Source organism: Pinus tabuliformis, chromosome 2_1, assembly GCF_031772625.1.
Source record: "Pinus tabuliformis cultivar Carrire ecotype Pingquan chromosome 2_1, CPIR1, whole genome shotgun sequence".
Classification (NCBI taxonomy): Eukaryota; Viridiplantae; Streptophyta; class Pinopsida; order Pinales; family Pinaceae; genus Pinus; species Pinus tabuliformis.
Genome location: NC_142299.1, coordinates 51,584,624 through 51,605,689, shown reverse-complemented (window position 1 = coordinate 51,605,689; position 21,066 = coordinate 51,584,624). Strand labels below are relative to the sequence as shown.

Here is a 21,066-nt window from a genome sequence, read left to right as displayed (position 1 = left end):
AAGAACTGTGGAAAAACAAAGGTTGGGGTAACTCATGTACCACGATTGCTCACTCCTACATTCATACACCCAAATATGTGGACATCCCTCATCATTAGCACCCTTGAGCCCATGTCTTTTGGCCTTTAGACCCCTGTGTCTTAATCCATCTCATCATTACTCACATGACACCTACCAATTGAAGGATATGCCTTGGACATGTCCTTCCCTTTAAGGGCTGAGAACACGTAATAAGTTTGTTTATTAATCACTCCTACATAGGGAGGTAACATCATTACATGCTCAACGCCCCAAATCTGGAAGGGAAACCAACTATGAAATATCCATTTCTGCCCTTGATTAAAAAACTTATTCACTCAATTGCACTAATGATTATTGTATTTCAAGGTGAGAAGATGCACTGGATCTTATATAGGATTGGCAGATGGTTTCACTCTAGGCTTGGCCTCCCTATACAAGATCCAAGCCCACCAGAGGATCATATTGACACTTGTAGGGGAAGAATTGAGAGCCATGGGTTTCCATCATGTGACAGAGCATTATCTCATGCCATGGGCATCCTCAACAATTTAAGCAACTTGTTATTGCCCCACATTATATGCAAGATGATGCACTTGGACGAGTAGTGCCCCCAACTGTCTTAGCATTGTATGCATGGTTTGGTAGCTAATCCAAGGCCTAGAGGAGGTTTGTCTCATCCTTGAGACATGGGAGGGAAAGAACCATCTTCCGTTCTCTCATTTGGAGCAGTCTACAAACTTGCTTCACACCAGTAGACCCATGAGATCACTACTTGTGCCCCGAGAGCCACTTTGGAGCACCACATGATGTTTTACTTGGAGATCAAGGGGCCACCCCCTTGACCATCATTCATGGAGCCCTCTTCTTCATCATGGCACCTTGAAGACTCGATTAGGCCTTCCAACAACCCTCCTACACCATGGTTTCATCATTTTGGCTTCATTTTGATGGCTTATTCTACACTTTATGAGCTATTTGGTGGGCTTGTCACCAAAGTTATGTTATTTTGCACATTAAATTTTTTTTAGGGGCATCTTAGGCTAATTCGAATGAGAAGAGGCTCATATAAATAATGCTAAGCCTCATTTGTATCAGACATCATCATCACACTTGGATTTCTCGCTTTTGAGAATTTGGCACTTCTTCTTGGATGTCTGTTGGACCTTCTTTGATGCATTTCGATATTTTTCGGAGCTAAATCTTGTTCTTTCTTGGAGCCACTATCTTGATCTTGGATTGGATATATCTCTTGTTATCTTGTGTCATTGTTGAAGATTTTTCATGTAATAATGTCCCATGTGTTGAAATTTTGCAACTGGCTAATTTTTCTTGTGCCCTGATTATTGAATATCATTGTAAAAGTTGTTAGATTGCAAATATGTGCATGATACTCATTGATAACAAGCAGATGAATGTTCCTAGCAAATGAAAAATTGTTTTTCTTCCATGGAAGTCCATTGATCTTGGGTGGGTAAATGCTAAAGAGTGATAGCTAGGGAATCACAATTTAGCCTCCTTGAAGAAAAATTTTAGCCGGATTTCGAATCACATAGACTCCATAGCCCAAGGGTAAGACACTGATCCAAGCAAATTTGGTGATCACCCTTATTTCTCTACTATTTTTCTCCTCCCTCTCTTAGACAACCTAGATAGGGTTGAATGCAAATTCCTTTGGAGGAGGACTTTTTCCATTCTGCTTGGACAAGCTACTGCATTGGTGTCTCCTCTAGGGATCCTCAAAGTTTCACACAATTCCCAAGGTTCATTTAAGAGAAAACTCAAGCCCTAGCTCAGCATTTGAATGCCCATCTTGAACATCATAGTGAAAGGTCTTCTTTAGCGTTTTTGCACATAGTATTTGGTGGAATAAATCATTTAAAACCCTTTATCGACACTACCTTGAGCTAGTGAGCTCCTTGGAGGGTCCTGTCCCATAGTGATTCATAGTCCCTAGGTCTCGTGTGGTCCCATTCTAGGCTTCTCAAGAAAATTGAAAGCTTATATAAAGATATACAAGCTTCTTGAGTAGGCCTAATCATCTTTGGACCCTTGACCTTAGGTCTCCTTGTCATCGTTGAATATCATAAACCCTAGGTCTAGGTCTCCTCATAGGTCTTTCTTGGAGAGCCTTTTTGCTTCTCTTGAAGCATTGAGCCTTTATTTGAGCCTCTCCTTTGAATGGGCCTTGGAAATCACATCATGCCTAGTCATTGATTCTATCATTAATAGTGATTTCCCTCATACCGGGACTCCCATTGATGAAAGTCCATAAAGAGCAGGGGAGACTGACTGAGGTGACAATGGGTCTTTGTCCCATTGTTGTCATTTGGTCTCGTAGTTGTCCCTTATGTACCCCTTCTAGGACCCCTGCTAGAGTGTGTGGCAAAAATTCCTTTGTTCTCCAAGGTAGATATAGACGCAAGATTCTTTTTCAATTCAAGCACATATAGAACATTCTGTAGATGCATAGTTTGACCATAATCCAAATGAAATGAAATAGAACCAAACCCCTTCACAAGATTAGTAGTATTGTCCCCAAGAAATCAGCTACCCAACTAGAATTGGGCCTACTGCAATTAATTCAGCCTTTTCAAAGTGAACTTGGCTTGCCCAGAGAAAACCCCGGAACCATTGTAAATGATAATTTTTCTTTGTCTCCATACTCCACGATCTTTTGCCAAAATCAGTCTTCTCCTCATTAAATCCCAATGAATAATCTGAGTGATTCTTCTCCTAGATCGGCTAGGGTGGATATGTCTCACCACCGAAACCAATCTTAACCTTCTAGGGTGGATTAGTCTCTGTCAAGGATTTCCCCTGTGCACATCAAGCTACAAAAGCTCTCCAAATCAAACTCACAAAAAACCATATATACCCTTAGTGAGTTATAATTTTTTTTTTACAATTTTATCATTGGAATACCATGGGTCCTAAAATAACACTCCTTTTAAATTTAATTACACAACATCACTTTAGAAATGACATTAATAATTAAATTAATTGATCCCCTTCTTCTGACTATAGACTGCATGAATCATATAGGTTACTAAGTGACTTATTGTAGCTATCACTTGAGAAGGGACATTACAACTTCTTTGGATACATAGTTTATGTAAAAATAATAAATATAGATAATAAATAATAATCATAATAATATGTAGTTAAATAATAATCTGTTAAACAAAGAGGCATGTCTCTACAAACATGACTCTTCGTGAAAGGGTACTTCCTGGCTATATATATAGGACCCTCACTCTCAATGGTATCATCATTCTTCATGCATTTTATATATAATAATGTTTGTATTCTCAATGAATACTTTTATATTCCAAGTCTTCTGGAGTATTTAAATTGAAGGTCAAACTTTGTTCGTTTCATTAGTATCAGAGTCAGGATTGGTTGATCACCAGGTCTTTGGCCATCAACCTTCTTGTTGTGTAGTTGAAGCATTTCGCTCAGAGTTTGATGTTTCTCCATTTTTGGTCATTCACATTTCAATTATTCTAGTTAAAAAAAATAAAATATTTGAGGTAAATTTTGAAGGAGAACATTCATATATATATATATATAAAGATTCTACATTATTGATAAAAAGTGCATGACAACGTAAAAAGAGAATCTTTCCAAATATCTTTAAAACTATACGTAAGAAAATGAAGAGTAGATAATATTATCATGATTTTTCATTAAGTGGTTTACAAGCTCGTGGTTTCAGAAACCCATGGTAATTGCCCATTTTATTTCAAAGGTAAAAAAAAAACAAAAAGAATACAAAATCTCTTTATGTGAATGGTAAGTTTTACTTTTTACGTAGAGAAAATTAACTAGTCAAAGGCACAGAAGTGGACATATATTTTATATTATACTCCAAAGAGGTGAATAGCCACTTTTCACTAGGGTTGTAACTTTTCAAAAAGATTATAAATAAAAGATATATAAAGATAAGTATTATATTATAAAGGGTTTTTTTAAAAGAAAAGTTTAAGTCATAAAATTATTGAAAATATATATAAGTACAAAGTGGGTACTAGTATAAAAGGTTACTTAAAAGATCCATATATTAAAGTTTATAAAGGGTTAAATCGAAAACTATAAAGAGACACCAGGATAACAAGTTATAACAAAGGAAGAGTACTTTTTAAAAACATTATAATAAATATAAGGTGCAGTTTACTTAAATAGTGGAGCTATATTAACTTTTTTTAAAGTGGGAAAAAATATATAATTGAGGAAAATAAAAGTTAAAGGAATTTATAAAGGCGTTCAAGTTTATCAAATAAATGGGCACTTATTTTAAAGAAGAATTCCATTTTTGAAGAAGAAAGCAAATGGAGCCTAATTCGAAAATGATGAAAGAATGATGATTTTCCTATAAGGGTGTTCTAATCACACATCACAAGTTAATTACATTAAGAGGGACTATCCAAGGAAATAAAATTAATATCGCTATTAGTACGAGCAATGACGAAAATTACATAAATATTAATCTGGCGAATCGACTGTTAATTTCAGATGCCAATGTAGGTGAAACAATAGATCTTTTTGGAAAAAAAATATGAAATTAATGATTTACAAATAACAATGGAGCATTATGAGTGCATATCCCAATTTTGTGTTGTAAAAATGTATGACATGGAGGTTGACTTAATTTTTGGTCAACCTTGGTTTAGAGAATTGGGTGCGTTCATGTTAAACATAGAGGATTTTTTTTTATGTTTTCTTATAAGGGAAAGATGATCACAGTTCGAGACATGACAATGAAGTCAAAATCAATAATGTGCTCATCGAAGACACTAAAGATGTTACGAAATTAATACTTAAAGGAATCAAAACTCAATATCGGAGAAGCAAAAATAGCTTGAGGCCATATCTAATAAAAACAACAAAAAATCTCATTTAAAAGATCATATCCAGAAACTACTTGCACAACTCAGAAAGTGTAAAACTAAGAAGAAAAGGTAAGAACAAGAAAAAGAAAGTTTTGACGAAAAGCTCAACGAATGGAGAACCTTAATAAAAATTTACACTTTGAACCTTAATAAAAAAATTATTAAAACAAATCAAGTGTTTAAAAGACAAAAAACTTGAATGCCAAAGTAGACTTAAAAAATGAGGAACTCTTATGTCTCAAAAATCATAATCAGAGTCTACTCACTCAAATTAAGAAACTTAAAAATGATAAGTAATCATTAAGCAATAAATTAGAAAAATTTCTCACAAAGGAAGTATCGAAGTCGTCAGATGTAATGGTTCAAGTTGGAAATAAAGGATCAAATAACGGTTCCATTAATATCATAACTCAAGAAGATGAGAAACCAAAGAAAGTTGAAACTTATGCAGATGTTGCAGTTCAAACAATTGAAATTCCAAATGATGATGGCAACTCAACAATCGCAGGACATGATGTTGGGTCCCTATAATACTAGTGATTACCCCATTACTATTGTAGTTATACCCCTTATTTATATTGTTGTGCCCCTATTACCTCCATATTGTTATTTCTGTGCCCCATAGAATCCCTCTATTGTTATTTTTGTGGCTTTATATTATTATTGTTAGGTCGGCTGGATTATATTGTGACTCCTTAGACTCCTATATATAGAAAGGAGGTTTTGTCATTTGAATCATCAAAGAATTGTTCATTTATGTAATGTAAAGGAGGTTGCCCCCTCGAAGAGGCTGAATTCTAAGGCATTGATCTATCTTTTCTATCTTTTCTTGAGCTGGTTTCATAACATTTGGTATTAGAGCTTTGGATTCTAGGGTTTCGCTGCTCCAAACAGGTCATCGTGGCATTTTCAATATAACTTTTTTTCTGTGATGTTTCAGAATTCGCAAAAAAAACCCATTTGAGAAGAAATAGCGCTGAACCTTGGGTTCGAATTTCAGATCATTTCGCTATTTATTTTCGGAGATATGATCTGAGGAAGTTGGTCTTTTTGCAGACTCCTGAATTACATTCTAAACAAGTGACCTGGGGAAAATTGTCATAACTTTCTCTCTGAAGATCAGATTGAAATTTCGTAAGAAGGTACAGAAAGAGAACGGATTGTAGTTTCTTGTATGCATTTTTCAGATCCATAGGTCGAAACAGTGACTTGTGGCACGTCGTACAAGTTTGCTCTACTGAATTAGTCTAAAATCAAGTCACTGTGGGAGATTTCGCATAACTCTTCCTTGGAGAATCCAATTTGGGTCAGACTTGTGGCATTGGAAAGAGGACGCAGAAGGCTACTATAGGTTGCAATTTTAGAACTAGATGATCCGAAATTATAGAGATACATCAGATTCAATATCAAGCTTCTACAAAGGAAAAAAATGTGTGTAGTTTTTTTTAAATTTTTGCGTAAGCTTGGTTTGAAGGAATTCAAAGGGCATAGTAAAGCATTATTATTGGTAACTGATGCCCCGAGGAAAGAAAATGCAAACACCAAGTAAGGAACCTGAAAGCTCTAGCATGACTCATGAAGAAGAGGAAGAAATGCTACATGATATATCAAAATTACAAGAACAAGTGCAACAAATGTCACACTCACAAAAGCTAACAGAAGCTAAGATAAATGGCGTGGAATCTAAGATAAAAGGCATGGAAGCTAAGATGGATGATTCAAACACAGATTTGAAGAGAGACATGGCAGATTTGAAGACAGACATGGACGAATTGAAGATAAATATGAATAAGTTGCTACAAGAAATGGACACTAAGGATGAAAGGGTACTAAAGGAAACTCATGATGAGAATAAAAGAAATGTTAATCATGATTCCATAGATGCTAATGTTGGATTGAAGACTCACCGTATTCCAAAAATTGATACGAGGAAGTTTGATGGCAAGGATCCTGCCACATGGATATTACAGATGGAGCAATTTTTCGATCTCAATAATGTGCAAAACACACAAAAGGTATGTATGGCAACTGTATATTTGGAACCAAATCAGTTTGTATGGTATCAATGGCTTTGCTCTCGTAAACAATTTATCACTTGGGCAATTTTTACGGAAGAATTGATAGCACATTATGAGGATACAAAAAGCAACATTTTTTTTAGCCAATTGATAAGTCTCAAACAAAAGGGTTCAATAATGGAGCACATTGAGGAGTTCCAAAAATTGAACATAAGGGTAAAAGATATTCCAGAGGAGCATAGGGTTGATGTGTTCATAGGGTCTTTAAAGGATAATATCCAACATGATGTTCGCCCTTGGGAACCTGATTCATTAGAGAAGGCATTCAGGTTAAAAGAAAAATGGAAAGAAAAATTATGGCAACCAGGAAGCATACCACTCACAACTATAAAGATGGAAGTGTTGTTGCCCCTAGTCTTCCACAACCTATAAGGTTGACACCACAACAATTGGAAGAAAAAAGAGCAAAATGGCTTTGTTACAGTTGTGATAGAAAATACACTAAAGGTCATAAGTGTGCTGAAAAGAAATTATTCTACATAGATTGTGAAGAGGAAGAAGAAAAGGAGCAAGAAAGGTCAAAAGAAGAGGATATACTCCAGGAACAAAGCCTAGATGAAGAACAATTAAATCCGACCATATCTTTTAATGCATTGGCGGGAATTACCACTCCTCAAACCATAAAGATAGAAGGACAAATCAAGAAGAAAAAGGTAATAGTGTTGATTGATTCAGGAAGCACCCACAATTTTATTCATTGTAGGGTAGCAAAAGAATTGAATTGCTTCCTATATCCAACACCAGAGTGTCAAGTGATGATTGCAAATGGAGGAACAATAAATTGCTCTGGAAGGTGCCATAATATCAAGCTATCCATGGGAGAATATGTATTGACTAGCCCAATGCTTTCCATTCCAATGGGAGGTGCTGATGTTGTACTAGGAGTCCAATGGCTACAATCCTTGGGTACAATAGCTTTTAATTTTCAAGAACTTTTCATCAAATTTTCTACGGAAGGAAAGGAAGTTGAATTAAGGGGTATTGCAGGGAAACCAGGAAAGATAATCAGCTCTAATGGTATGACAAAGCTTCTAAAAAAGGAGCAAAGAGGTGTAATTGCACAATTATGTTCGCTAGATGTTTCCACATCGGAATCATCTATTTCTCCAGATCTCCAAAAAGTCTTGGACAATCATTCCAAGGTATTTGAGACTCCCAAAGGTCTCCCACCTATGCGTGATCATGATCATGCTATTCATCTGATTCCAGGAAGTGTTCCTCCAAACATCAGGCCGTACAGATATCCCTATGTTCAAAAAAGTGAAATTGAACGTATGGTTGCAGAAATGCTAGAGGCTGGTATAATTCAACTGTTAAAATTGGCAACCAGGGCAAAACTTCATGTGGGTTATCTTATTCATTGCTAATAATATTTTTATTAGATTCCTCTCGTCAAGAGGTTTAGGATTGATATAAAGATCATCCAATTCCGATAAGTATTCATGGAGATATGAATTTATTTTGATTATGGAATTATTATCAAGCCGACCTACAACTCATGTAGGCTCAAAAGCCCAACAGTCGCATCTATTCACCCACCAACGTTGTGTATAAATATAAGAGGACTTTTTCTCATTTGGACTCACTCATCTCATCACATCTCTCTCTCTCTACTGCGCAGATATGAGTCTCTTCTCTACTGCGCTGAAATGGGTTTCTCTCTCTCACACATGTGAAGCCGGAAACTGCTGAAACTGAAGCTGCAACTGCAGAAGTAAAGATTGACTTGCGTGGCCTAGAAGATCTCCTCTTTGGAACTGTGCTGTAGGTTCATCTGAACCTCCTTTGAAAGCCGCAACTTTTGGTGGTGGAATGAAGTCAATCCGACGAACGGTTTGCAAGATATCGACTGCCCTAGTTTGAAGTCGGAAACTGCTGAAACTGAAGCTGCAACTGAAGAAGTAAAGATTGACTTGCGTGGCCTAGAAGATCTCCTCTTTGGAACTGCGTTGTAGGTTCATCTGAACCTCCTTTGAAAGCCGCAACTTTTGGTGGTGGAATGAAGTCAATCCGACGAACGGTTTGCAAGATATCGACTGCCCTAGTTTGAAGCCGGAAACTGCTGAAACTGAAGCTACAACTGCAGAAGTAAAGATTGACTTGCGTGGCCTAGAAGATCTCCTCATCTGAATTGCGTTGTAGGTTCATCTGAACCTCCTCTGGAAGCTGAAACTTTTGGTGGTGGAATGAAGTCCATCCGACGGTCGGTTTGTGAGATATGGTCTGCCCTAGTTTGATAATGAAGCCGCTAATGCTGATGCTACTGATCTAGGGTTTGCTACTACTAATATGAATCAGATTTATTGTACTATTTCTCTCTGCTGAATTATTGAAGATAAAAGAAGATTTGATCAAAGGGTTTCCCCACACATTGTGGGGTTTGTACCTGGCTAGCCGCCACATCTTGTGTCTCTTGTCTTGGCTTGTTTTCTGTCGATTGTTTAATGTTCTATCTGCACTTTACTTTATGTACATGTGATGCTAATCGGTGGAATATAATAAGAAAAAGAAGTAAACTGTTATAAGCATAGAACATACCATAACGTAACATGGTATTAGAGCTGAGGTGAAGACAAAGCCTGAGCAAGAGCAAGAACAATCATTGAAGAGAAGATTGGCAAGGCTATCCTAAAAGAACTATGGGGTCCTGAACACTCTTTCCTGCCGAAGACAAGCTCCGTGAGAAAGCTGACTATCACGGATGGAAGATGTCTATCGATCTAACCCTTGAAGATCAAGGAGTGCTGGACCATGTAAGAGGCAATATTGTTGAGCCTTCATCAAATTCATCTGCTGCTGCCTGGAACAAATGGAAAAATGGAGAAGTCAAAACAAAGAAGATCATCTGGGACTCTATCGACAAGCGCTTGGTGGCCTACATCTCTGATCTAGACACCTCCAAGGAAATCTACGACAGACTGGTGAGTTTATTTAAAGTTAATGATGCAAATCAAGTTTTGTTTCTTAGAAATAAGTTGAGGGAAATCAAGAAGGGTAAAGATGAAAGTATGCAAGCATACTTCTTAAGAATCACCGAGATCAAGAACGATCTCCTATCTATTGGGGAAACCATTACTGACAGAGAAATGGCACTCACAACTCTCGGAGGATTACCATCTGAATGGTATGTGTTCAGGACTACTCTTCTGAACAATAATGTAATTCCTAGTTTTGAGGAATTAATGGCTAGATGCATTCAAGAAGAAACAAAGGAAGAAGTGCAAGAAATGCCCATGCCTAAAGGTCCTCCTGCTGCCTTTTCTTCTCATGCAAAGAAAAGAAATAATTCCAGGACTAAATCAAAAGGAAAGGCTGGACCTAAGGCTAGAAGAAAATGACGATGTTACATTTGCGATAAAGCAAGTCACTATGTATGAGATCATGAGCATCATGATGAATGAGATCATGGACATAAAGGGCAACATGAGATCATGGACATATAGGATAGCATGATGATGATGCACACTAGTTTTGAGCAGCATTATGATGGATAAAATCATGGAGATGGGCAACATGATGATAATTATGATTAGAGAAGCATGGTACAGTATGCTGTGGTGCAACTCGAAATCCCTCTGATGGCAATCAAAGGAATGACAAATTCAACAGCAAAGGTAAGAGGAGAGCTGGGAATCAAGGAAGAGGACAAGCATTCAAGAAGGCTAGAAATTCTAGGATGTATTAAATGCACCTGACCTCAAAAGGAACCTAGTGTCCATTTTGGCAATGGAAGACAAAGGCTACAAGGTAACCTTCAGCAATGGCAAGGTATGTATATGGAAAAATAATGTTAAATATGCCTTTACTCTTGGGTTTAGTGTTGATTCATTATATCAGGTCAATGGAAGTCTGCTAGGTGTCATGTCTTGTGACACAACTCTTTAGTCCGAACTTTGGCATCGGAGGTTTGCCCGCCTTCATTACAAAGCTCTACCCGATGTAAGATAGATGGTAACAGGGATGCCCGAATTCCAAGTAGAGAAAGAAGGTGTATGTTCGGGATGTGCCAAAGGAAAGCTCAAAAGGGGACCATTCCCCTCAAGCCAAAGCAAAACCTCCGATATATTACAATTGGTTTACTCAGGCATACCTGAGGTTGGCATTAAGAGGGAGACTACTACACCACATACTCCTGAGCAGAATGGTGTGGTGGGAAGGAAGAACCACACGATGATGGAAGCTGTCCTGGCCATGTTACATGATCAAAGACTTCCAAAGTTTCTATGGGCTGAAACTACAATCACCGCCGTATATGTACAAAATCGATGCCCTCATCAAGCATTGGGTTCCTAAACTCCTGAAGAAATGTTCACCACCGGTCAAAGGGAAGTCATGATTAGTCATGATGTCACCTTTGATAAAGATATGGCTCTCAGCAAGGTGGACAATCTGCTGACTTTGAGTAGCTCTCACGAAGCCGACACCAGGGAACCGAAAGAAAAGGATGATGAATCAATGACTGATGTAGAAGAACCCATGGATCCGATTGATCCTCATCCACATGAGCCTTCCTCTTCTAGGAAGAGGCCTTCATGGCTTAGGGGGATACTTGATGATGCTGAAGGACATGCTGCACCCTGAGGAACCTTCCATCAAAGTAAGAAACTTAACAGTTATCAGGGATACCTGACCATCATGAGCACGATCATACAAAATGAACCTTCATCATTCTCAGATGTCATCAAGCATTAACTATGGAAGGATGCTATGACCATAGAATATGAGTCTATTATGGAGAATGATGTCTGGGAAGTAGTTCCCAACCCTGAACAAGACAATTGTTACTTCAAAATGGCTTTACAAGATAAAGCATGCAGCAAATGGAAGTATGGAAAAGTATAAGGTTCATTTTGTTGCTCGTGGTTTATCCTAGAAGGGAGGTATAGACTATGATATTCGCACCTGTTGCCACATATACGACCATCCGCTTGATCATAGCCCTTGTGGCTTCACAAGGATGCAACCTACATCAGATGGATGTTAAGGTCGCGTTCTTGCATGGTTCTATAAAAGAAGAGGTCTATGTGGAGCAACCTGAAGGATTTGAGATTTATGATTGAAAATCTCATGTATGCAGGTTGAAGAAGGCTCTCTATGGGCTGAAGCAAGCACCCCGAGCATGGTATGAGAGGATCGATAGCTACTTGATGAAGCTGGGATTCACTAGGAGTGAAGCTGATCCTAACCTTTACTTTAAGGTTGAAGATGACAAGCCTCTCATACTGGTGTTGTATGTGGATGACCTCCTTCTAACAGGTGCAAACCCTCTCATTCACAAATGTAAGAGGGAGATGGCTTCTGAATTTGAAATGAAGGACCAAGGACTTAAAGTGTGGCAAAAGCCAAGGGAAATTTTCATATCTCAAGGAAAATATGTGGTAAATATATTGGAAAGATTCGGTATGATGGACTGCAAGCCTATGATTACCTCGAGGATCTTAACTTTTAGAAGTTATATGGTAGTGATGTCGGACCAGACTTGGGAAATGCCTTTGAGTTTCAAAAACTCATTCGCATTGATGTTCTTGGTGAACCTCCGTTCGAACATATGTTTTGCAGTTAGCATTGTGAGCTCATATTTGGTTGAGCCTCACTGGATTGATGCTAGGAATCTTCTAAGATGTCTTCAGAACACAATCTCTCATGGATTAAGATACACTGCCGGAGATGTGAGACTACTTGGATATACTGATGTTGATTGGGCAGGCAGTGTGGTGGACCGTAAGAACACTTCCGGGTACTGTTTCACCTTGGGATCTGCTTCGATATCCTGGATGAGCAGGAAGCAGGAGTCGGTGGCTTTGAGCACCGCCGAAGCAGGATATATTGTTGCTAGCATAACCTCGTGTGAGGCAGTCTGGTTGCGAAAGCTCTTAAGTGAGCTGTTTGGATTTACATTGGATACCACTGTGATTCTCTGTAACAACCAGAGGTGGGATTCGATTATTGAGGAATCCCATATTCGTCAATTGCTCTAGCAGATAGACATCATCTGGGATATGGTAAGTCGATGAGCAAGGAAGCTCCATCACATTAAGATGATGTACAGGTTGATACACCTTGTCAAAGCCCCGAGGAAAGATCTAATCTGTGATTTTCCCAAACGACTTGGAGTCGGCAAGAAACCCTTGTACAAGGGTCCTGCATGTTGCATACATTGAGCTCTGGGAGCTCTGAGGGCTTGCGGTTCCTACTGGATCAACATATGACCACAGGGTGACTCACCCTCCCCTGGTGGTGCACACTAGAACAAGATGATTCACTCTCTTGTGGGAAAAGATGATTCGCTCTCTTGTGGAACAGGATGATTCGCTCTCCTGTGTAGTAGGATGATTAGTTCTCCTGTGAGGCCTGGATTGATGTGTTCTCTAGCCTGGATTGATGTGTTCTCCATGGCAATTGTAGCAGGATTGATGTGTTCTCCTGTGAGGAGAGGATTGATTAGTTCTCCTGTCGAGGCATCCTACCCATGTAGTCTGGGACTCATGGGAAGTACCTCTCATCTGATCAATGAGCAGGGAAATGAAGTTAGGGACCACAGTAGTACCGATGGACGCATCGTTGTAACTACCGTACTCCCTACGCTAGGATGACCTCCATTGATCTGGGATCAATGATACTGGTCTGGGACCAGTGGTAGGAGTTGTATCATACTATGACGCTGACTTCGGGTCGGTTGAGACTGGTCTGGGATCAGTGGTACATACTCTGAGACTGACTTTGAGTCAGTGGAGGATGATATTGGTCTGGGACCATTGGAGTTGTACTCACTATGAAGCTGACTTTGGGTTGGTTGAGACTGGTCTGGGACCAGTGGTACATACTTTGAGACTGACTTTGAGTTAGTATGATACATCCTCGATCATTTCTTCTTCTTCATAATTCAGACAAAAGCAGAGTAGAACAGAACAATGCAAGAGCAGAGCATAACAGAACAAAACAATACAGATTAGTGCAGGGCAGAACAAGACAAAGCAGAACAGGCAAAATAGAGCAGGGCAGGGCAAGGGCCAGGCTGTACAAGGCAGTGCATTTGATGGATGAATAGTAATGACCGATAGATAGATTGTAGATGAAGTTTTCCATGGTTGAGAGGGAGTGTTAAAATTGGAAACCAGGGCAAAACTTCATGTGGGTCATCTTATTCATGGCTAATAATATTTTTATTAGATTCCTCTCGTCGAGAGGTGTAGGATTGATATAAAGATCATCCAATTCCGATAAGTATTCATGGAGATATGAATTTATTTCGATTATGGAATTATTATCAGGCCGACCTACAACTCATGTAGGCTCAGAAGCCCAACAGTCGCATCTATTCACCCACCAACGTTGTGTATAAATATAAGAGGACTTTTCCTCATTTGGACTCACTCATCTCATCACATCTCTCTCTCTCTACTGCGCAGATATGAGTCTCTTCTCTACTGCGCTGAAATGGGTCTCTCTCTCTCACACATTGAAGCTGGAAACTGCTGAAACTGAAGCTGCAACTGCAGAAGTAAAGATTTACTTGTGTGGCCTAGAAGATCTCCTCTTTGGAACTGCGTTGTAGGTTCATCTGAACCTCCTTTGAAAGCTACAACTTTTGGTGGTGGAATGAAGTCAATCTGACGAACGGTTTGCAAGATATCGACTGCTCTAGTTTGAAGCCGGAAACTACTGAAACTGAAGCTGCAACTGCAGAAGTAAAGATTGACTTGCGTGGCCTAGAAGATCTCCTCTTTGGAACTGCGCTGTAGGTTCATCTGAACCTCCTTTGAAAGCCGCAACTTTTGGTGGTGGAATGAAGTCAATCCGACGAACGGTTTGCAAGATATCGACTGCCCTAGTTTGAAGCCGGAAACTGCTGAAACTGAAGCTGCAACTGCAGAAGTAAAGATTGACTTGCGTGGCCTAGAAGATCTCCTCATCTGAACTGCGCTGTAGGTTCATCTGAACCTCCTCTGGAAGCTGAAACTTTTGGTGGTGGAATGAAGTCAATCCGACGGTCGGTTTGTGAGATATGGTCTGCCCTAGTTTGATAATGAAGCCGCTAATGCTGATGCTACTGATCTAGGGTTTGCTACTGCTGACATGAATCAGATTTATTGTACTATTTCTCTCTGCTGAATTATTGAAGATAAAAGAAGATTTGATCAAAGGGTTTCCCCACACATTGTGGGGTTTGTCCCTGGCTAGCCGCCACATCTTGTGTCTCTTGTCTTGGCTTGTTTTCTGTCGATCGTTTAATGTTCTATCTGCACTTTACTTTATGTACATGTGATGCTAATCGGTGGAATATAATAAGAAAAAGAAGTAAACTGTTATAAGCATAGAACATACCATAACTTAACATCAACCGAGTCAAAGTTCTTTCTCTGCTCCAGTAGTATTGGTGCACAAAAAGGATGGATCATGGCGCATGTGTCCCGATTATAGGGAGCTCAACAAGCTCACTATTAAAGATAAGTTCCCCATTCCTGTCATTGATGAATTACTGGATGAATTGCATGGATCAATTTACTTCACCAAGTTGGATCTTCGTTCGGGATATCATCAAATCAGAATGAAGATTGAAGACATTCCGAAAACAACATTTAGAACTTATGAGGGTCATTATGAATTTTTGGTCATGCCTTTTGGCCTTACCAATGTACCTTCAACATTTCAAGGTTTGATGAATTCAATTTTCAAACCATTCCTTAGAAAATTTGTGTTAGTATTTTTTGATGATATACTAATCTACAACAAGTCTTGGAAGGATCATGTTGAACATGTTGACAGGGTGCTACAACTATTGGAGGAGAAACAATTTTATGCAAAAAGATCCAAATGTTTCTTTGGAGTCCAGGAGGTGGAATATTTGGGTCATATTGTATCTCATGAAGGAGTTAAGGTAGACCCTAGCAAAATTAAAGCCATTAAGGAATGGAAAATCCCCACATCCATAAAGCATATGCGAGGATTTCTTGGGTTGACAAGGTAGTATCGCAAGTTTGTTAAGAATTATGGGAGAATAGCGCACCTCTAACAACATTATTGAAGAAAGATGCATTTTCATAGACTCCGGAAGCAACAAAGGCCTTTGAACATCTTAAAGAGGCAATGTGCCAAGCACCGGTCTTAGCTACATCGGACTTCACAAAAACCTTTATTGTGGAATGTGATGCTTCAGGAAATGGAATTGGTGCTGTTCTAATGCAAGATGAAAGACCCGTTGCTTTTGAAAGTCGTCCAATCAAGGGAAAGTTTTTAAGCAAAGCTATTTATGAGAAGGAAATGTTGGCAATACTCCATGCACTTAAGAAATGGCGACCCTACCTAATGGGAAGACACTTCAAGGTAAAAACGGTTCATGATAGCCTTAAATACTTTTTAGAACAAAGATTATCCTCTAAAGAGCAACAAAAGTGGGTCACAAAGATGTTGGGTTATGACTTTGAAATCATCTACAAAAAAGGGAAGCAAAATATGGTGGCAGATGCACTCTCAAGAAAGGATGAGGATGTGGAAGCATTGTTGTGCGCCATTTCTATTATCCAACCAGATTGGATAAATGAAGCAAGGGAGGAATGGAAGAATGACGAAGAAGTTTGGGCACTTATTCGAAAGCTACAACAAGATTCCAGTACGTCTGATACATTTAGCTGGCAAAATGATTCGTTATGGTACAAAGATCGCTTATACCTCTGTAAGAATTCCCAGCTAAAACAAAAGATTCTTATGGAATTGCACACTTCTCCCTTAGGAGGGCACTCAGGATTTTTAAAAACTTACCACAGGGTTAAGAAGGAATTTTTTTGGGATGGCCTTAAATCAGATATTCAAAAGTTTGTGGTGGAATGTTTGGTTTGCCAACAAAATAAAGTTGAAACAATTAAGACACCGGGTCTACTACCTTTATCCATTCCAAGCCAACGTTGGGAGGAAGTTTCAATGGATTTTATCACAGGTTTACCCAAGTCTGAGGGAAAAAGTGTCATCATGGTGGTAGTTGACAGACTTACCAAGTATGCACACTTTTGTGCATTATCACATCCATTTAAAGCCAGTACAGTTTCTACTGCATTTATGGAAACAATTCAAAAGCTACATGGAAACCCAAAGATTATTGTAAGTGACAGAGATCCCATTTTCACTGGAAATTTTTGGACAAAATTATTTTCTTGTCTTGGTACTCAGTTAGCTCATAGCTCATCTTATCATCCTCAATCTGATGGGCAAACTGAGATAGTAAACAAATGTTTGGAAGGATATCTTCGTTGCTTTGTATCTGATAAACAGACACAATGGGTCAAATGGTTGCCTCTGGCTGAATGGTGGTATAACACTTCCTTCCATACAACAACAAAAATGACCCCATTTATGGCACTTTATGGGTATCAACCACCATCCATCACATCATATTTAAGAGAAAATTCTAAGGTTCAAGCAGTGGAACATCACATCGAACATCAACAACAAGTCCTCCAACTCTTAAAGGATAACCTCGTGTTGGCACAAAATAGAATGAAACAACAGGCAGATCAACATCGCAGTGAAAGAAGTTTTGATGTAGGTGATTGGGTATTCCTATGGCTACAACCATATAACCAAATGTCCCTAAAGCAAGCTAAGAAGGATAATAATTTATCACCAAAGTATTATGGTTCGTACAAGGTGTTGCAAAAGATTGGTACTATGGCATACAAATTGGAGCTTCCTGCAGCTTCTCGATTGCACCCAGTTTTCCATGTTTCATGTTTAAAGAAGGTTATAGGCGACAAGATCTCAGTTCAAACAATATTGCCAGAACTTGACGAGGAAGGAAAAATTATATTGGAACCGGAAGCAGTCACAAAAACAAGAACTCGACAGCTACGAAATCGATCAATTTCAGAGTATCTTATCAAGTGGAAGAACTTATCTGCTGAAGATTCCACATGGGAGGATGAGAATTTTATGCAGAAGTATCCAGAACTACTCAAGCGTTGAGGACAACACTTTTTTGAAGGAGAGGGGCATGTTGGGTCCCTATAATACTAGTGATTACCCCATTACTATTGTAGTTATACCCCTTATTTATATTGTTGTGCCCCTATTACCCCCATATTGTTATTTCTGTGCCCCATAGAATCCCTCTATTGTTATTTTTGTGGCTTTATATTATTATTGTTAGGTCGGCTGGATTATATTGTGACTCCTTAGACTCCTATATATAGAAAGGAGGTTTTGTCATTTGAATCATCAAAGAATTGTTCATTTATGTAATGTAAAGGAGGTTGCCCCCTCGAAGAGGCTGAATTCTAAGGCTTTGATCTATCTTTTCTATCTTTTCTTGAGTTGGTTTCATAACACATGAAGGAAATCAAGAAGCTGCCAAAATGATAAAGGAAAGTCCAATGAAAAGAGCTATTTATTGACATTTGAATCACAAAAGCAGATTTTCCAATCAATCTACATACCATTATCACTCGGAAAACAAGCAACAAATGTATGTTCCAAAGAATACTGAAGTTTGTAAAATCCAGTCCTATGACAACTATTCATCACAAAATTCCAGTGATCAAAAGATTCCACAGAAGGTTAATTTAGGATGGTCAGATCCTTCCTCTGTGCGACAATTTTATGTCACTCCAAGGATCATATCAACTTGTATTGACAAAGATGACTTTCCCAAGACGAGAAGACATTCGTAATAGAAAAAGAGATCAAGTCCTTTCATCAACAAGCTTTGAGGACAAAGCTTTTGAAGGGGAAGGCAATATTATGAACAGAATTTATGTAAAAATAATAAATATAGATAATAAATAATAAATAATAATTATAATAATATGTAAGTAAATAATAATTTGTTAAACAAAAAGGCACGACTTTACAGGCATGACTCTTCGTGAAAGGGTACTTCCTAGCTATATATATAGACTCTCACTCTCAATTGTATTGTCATTCTTCATACATTTTATATATAATAATATTTGTATTCTCAATGGATATCTTCATATTCCAAGTCTTCTGAAGTATTTAAATTGAAGGTCGAACTTTGTTCGTTTCAGACTCTATTTCAAACTTTCGAATTGAATGACTAAACTCTAAACCACTTCAGAGAATTGTTTAATTTCGAACTTGAAATTTTCACTCTTCCTTTGTTGTATTAGCTTTATCATTGCTAGATAAAATCTACTCAAGGATATTCCTGTCATTTTTGGTATATTTTGTCTTATTTTTTACTTGCGATAACAGTGTCCAAGTTTTGCTCTGCATCTTAACAAATATGAAACTGTGTGGTATTAAATCATGGGATGGGACACATTGTTCTAAACAGACTACAGGCCGTGCATCAAGTTAGATTACTACTATATTCAACATCTTTTCAACTTTTAAGTACTCTTGGATCACTATTGTCATTGCAAGTTTCACTGTAATGCCTCACACCTGAAAGCCACTTTCTGCCAATATTTCCCAGTGATTAAAGTTATCCTACTGAAGAAGCTTTAAGAAGGAAAACATCAGTTTGGCACACTCTTAAGTTCATAAGTGGCAAGAATAATGGCGGATTTTATTAATTGGAACTGTATGCTACATATTCAAATGTTTAAATCTAATATGTAGTCAGAATTTATACCAGTACAGATGTCATACGATTGAGTGCTGCATAAGCCTTCGATGCGTCAAATGGTTCTGTAGATTACTAAACCTCTTTGTGAAAATTTTTCTAGTATGCTGCCTCTTAGTGTCACATTTAGCTGCAAATATATTTTAACAAGCCCATCAGCAATGGGCCTGAAATGTATGCTGTATGCAGACAACATGAGCTTCAGCTTTACTCCAAACTTGTTTAAACATTTCTCTGTATTTATGCAAACACTGATTCTATACAAAAATGTCAATATGCAAGTCTAAAACCACCTTTTCTCTTTTGCAATATTTCATCTTTATGTCTACTGCCCAGTGTGGCTGAACATCTTCAGTATTATGATCTACGCTTTATTCTTCTTATCATATATTCAGAAGATGGAAGTAACCTGTATTCTCTAGCTACAAGAATGTATCATTACCCTTCCCTTTTACATGAGAATATCTTGTTTTTTGGGAACTTAGAATAAAATGTCATTATTGAATTCTGTTTTTGTGAGGAATTAGCAGCATTAGCCCTGCAGTCCTTTTCTTTCCATCCTGAGAACATACACTTACATTTCACAGAAAAATTCATAACTTTACAAAACAATTAAAAGTTTTATCTATGAGCAGAAAGGGCTACAAAATCAGAATAGTCTGCAAGAAATGTCTTTGACATCCTTGGCTGGCAGAAAACCTCTAGCCTTAGTGGTGAGTCTTCACACACCTCTTCAACAACTGAATTCTGAAAAGTATTGACCCAACCAACATGGCCGTCAAAAACGAATTTATATCACAGCCTCCAAATTGAGTACAAAGACAAAATATTGTTAGTGACAGATTTTACTTTATGAATTGCATCAATATGGTATTTCTTTTTCTAGATGGTTTATGCAGTTGTTTGTAGTATGCAGATATCAAAGTGGATGTTGAGCAAGGGCCAAGGTAAAACCATGGGAACCTGCTACATGTTATTGAATGCTCTTGCCAATGAGCGAAGAATAGAAGAGGCTGAGGAACTCTGGATGGAAATCTTTAATAGGCATATGGAATATGTTCCACGGAACTTCTTTACTCGTATCATCACTATGTATGAGCGAAATAACATGACTGAAAAGTTGCTTGAGGTATCAACATGTTTTGCATGTACCCTTTGCTTTTATAATTAGATAATTTAGTGTGCATTTTATTGTGTGGATATTTTCTGTTCTTTAAGGAAATATAGTGGTAGTGCATCTATATCTAGTGTTCTATATGAACTTTTGGTCAATATTTAAAGAATCACTTAGTGCAAATCCAAAATTTCACTTTAAACTTGATGTTCTCTAGAACCCTTTCCTGTGAACTTTTAGCCTTAGGGCTGAATTTAAAATATAAATCACAGCAGTATATATATATATATCATTTCTGTCCAACCTAATACACAATGCAGCCCAAAGAAAAGACAATTGTATTTTAAGGAAACTATGTTTCCAGCATTTAGGGCATAATTCTTAACA

General features: G+C 38.0%; 1 protein-coding gene across 1 annotated transcript in view; it reads left to right on the top strand.

Moving 5' to 3' along the window:
* LOC149198746 (uncharacterized) overlaps positions 1–20,736 on the top strand; it is a 385,249-nt gene extending 364,513 nt beyond the window's left edge. The window contains exon 8 of the mRNA XM_089400347.1: positions 20,482–20,736. Coding sequence (XP_089256473.1) covers positions 20,482–20,736 — 255 coding nt within the window. The remainder of the gene's footprint in view (positions 1–20,481) is intronic.
* Positions 20,737–21,066: the final 330 nt, after the last annotated feature.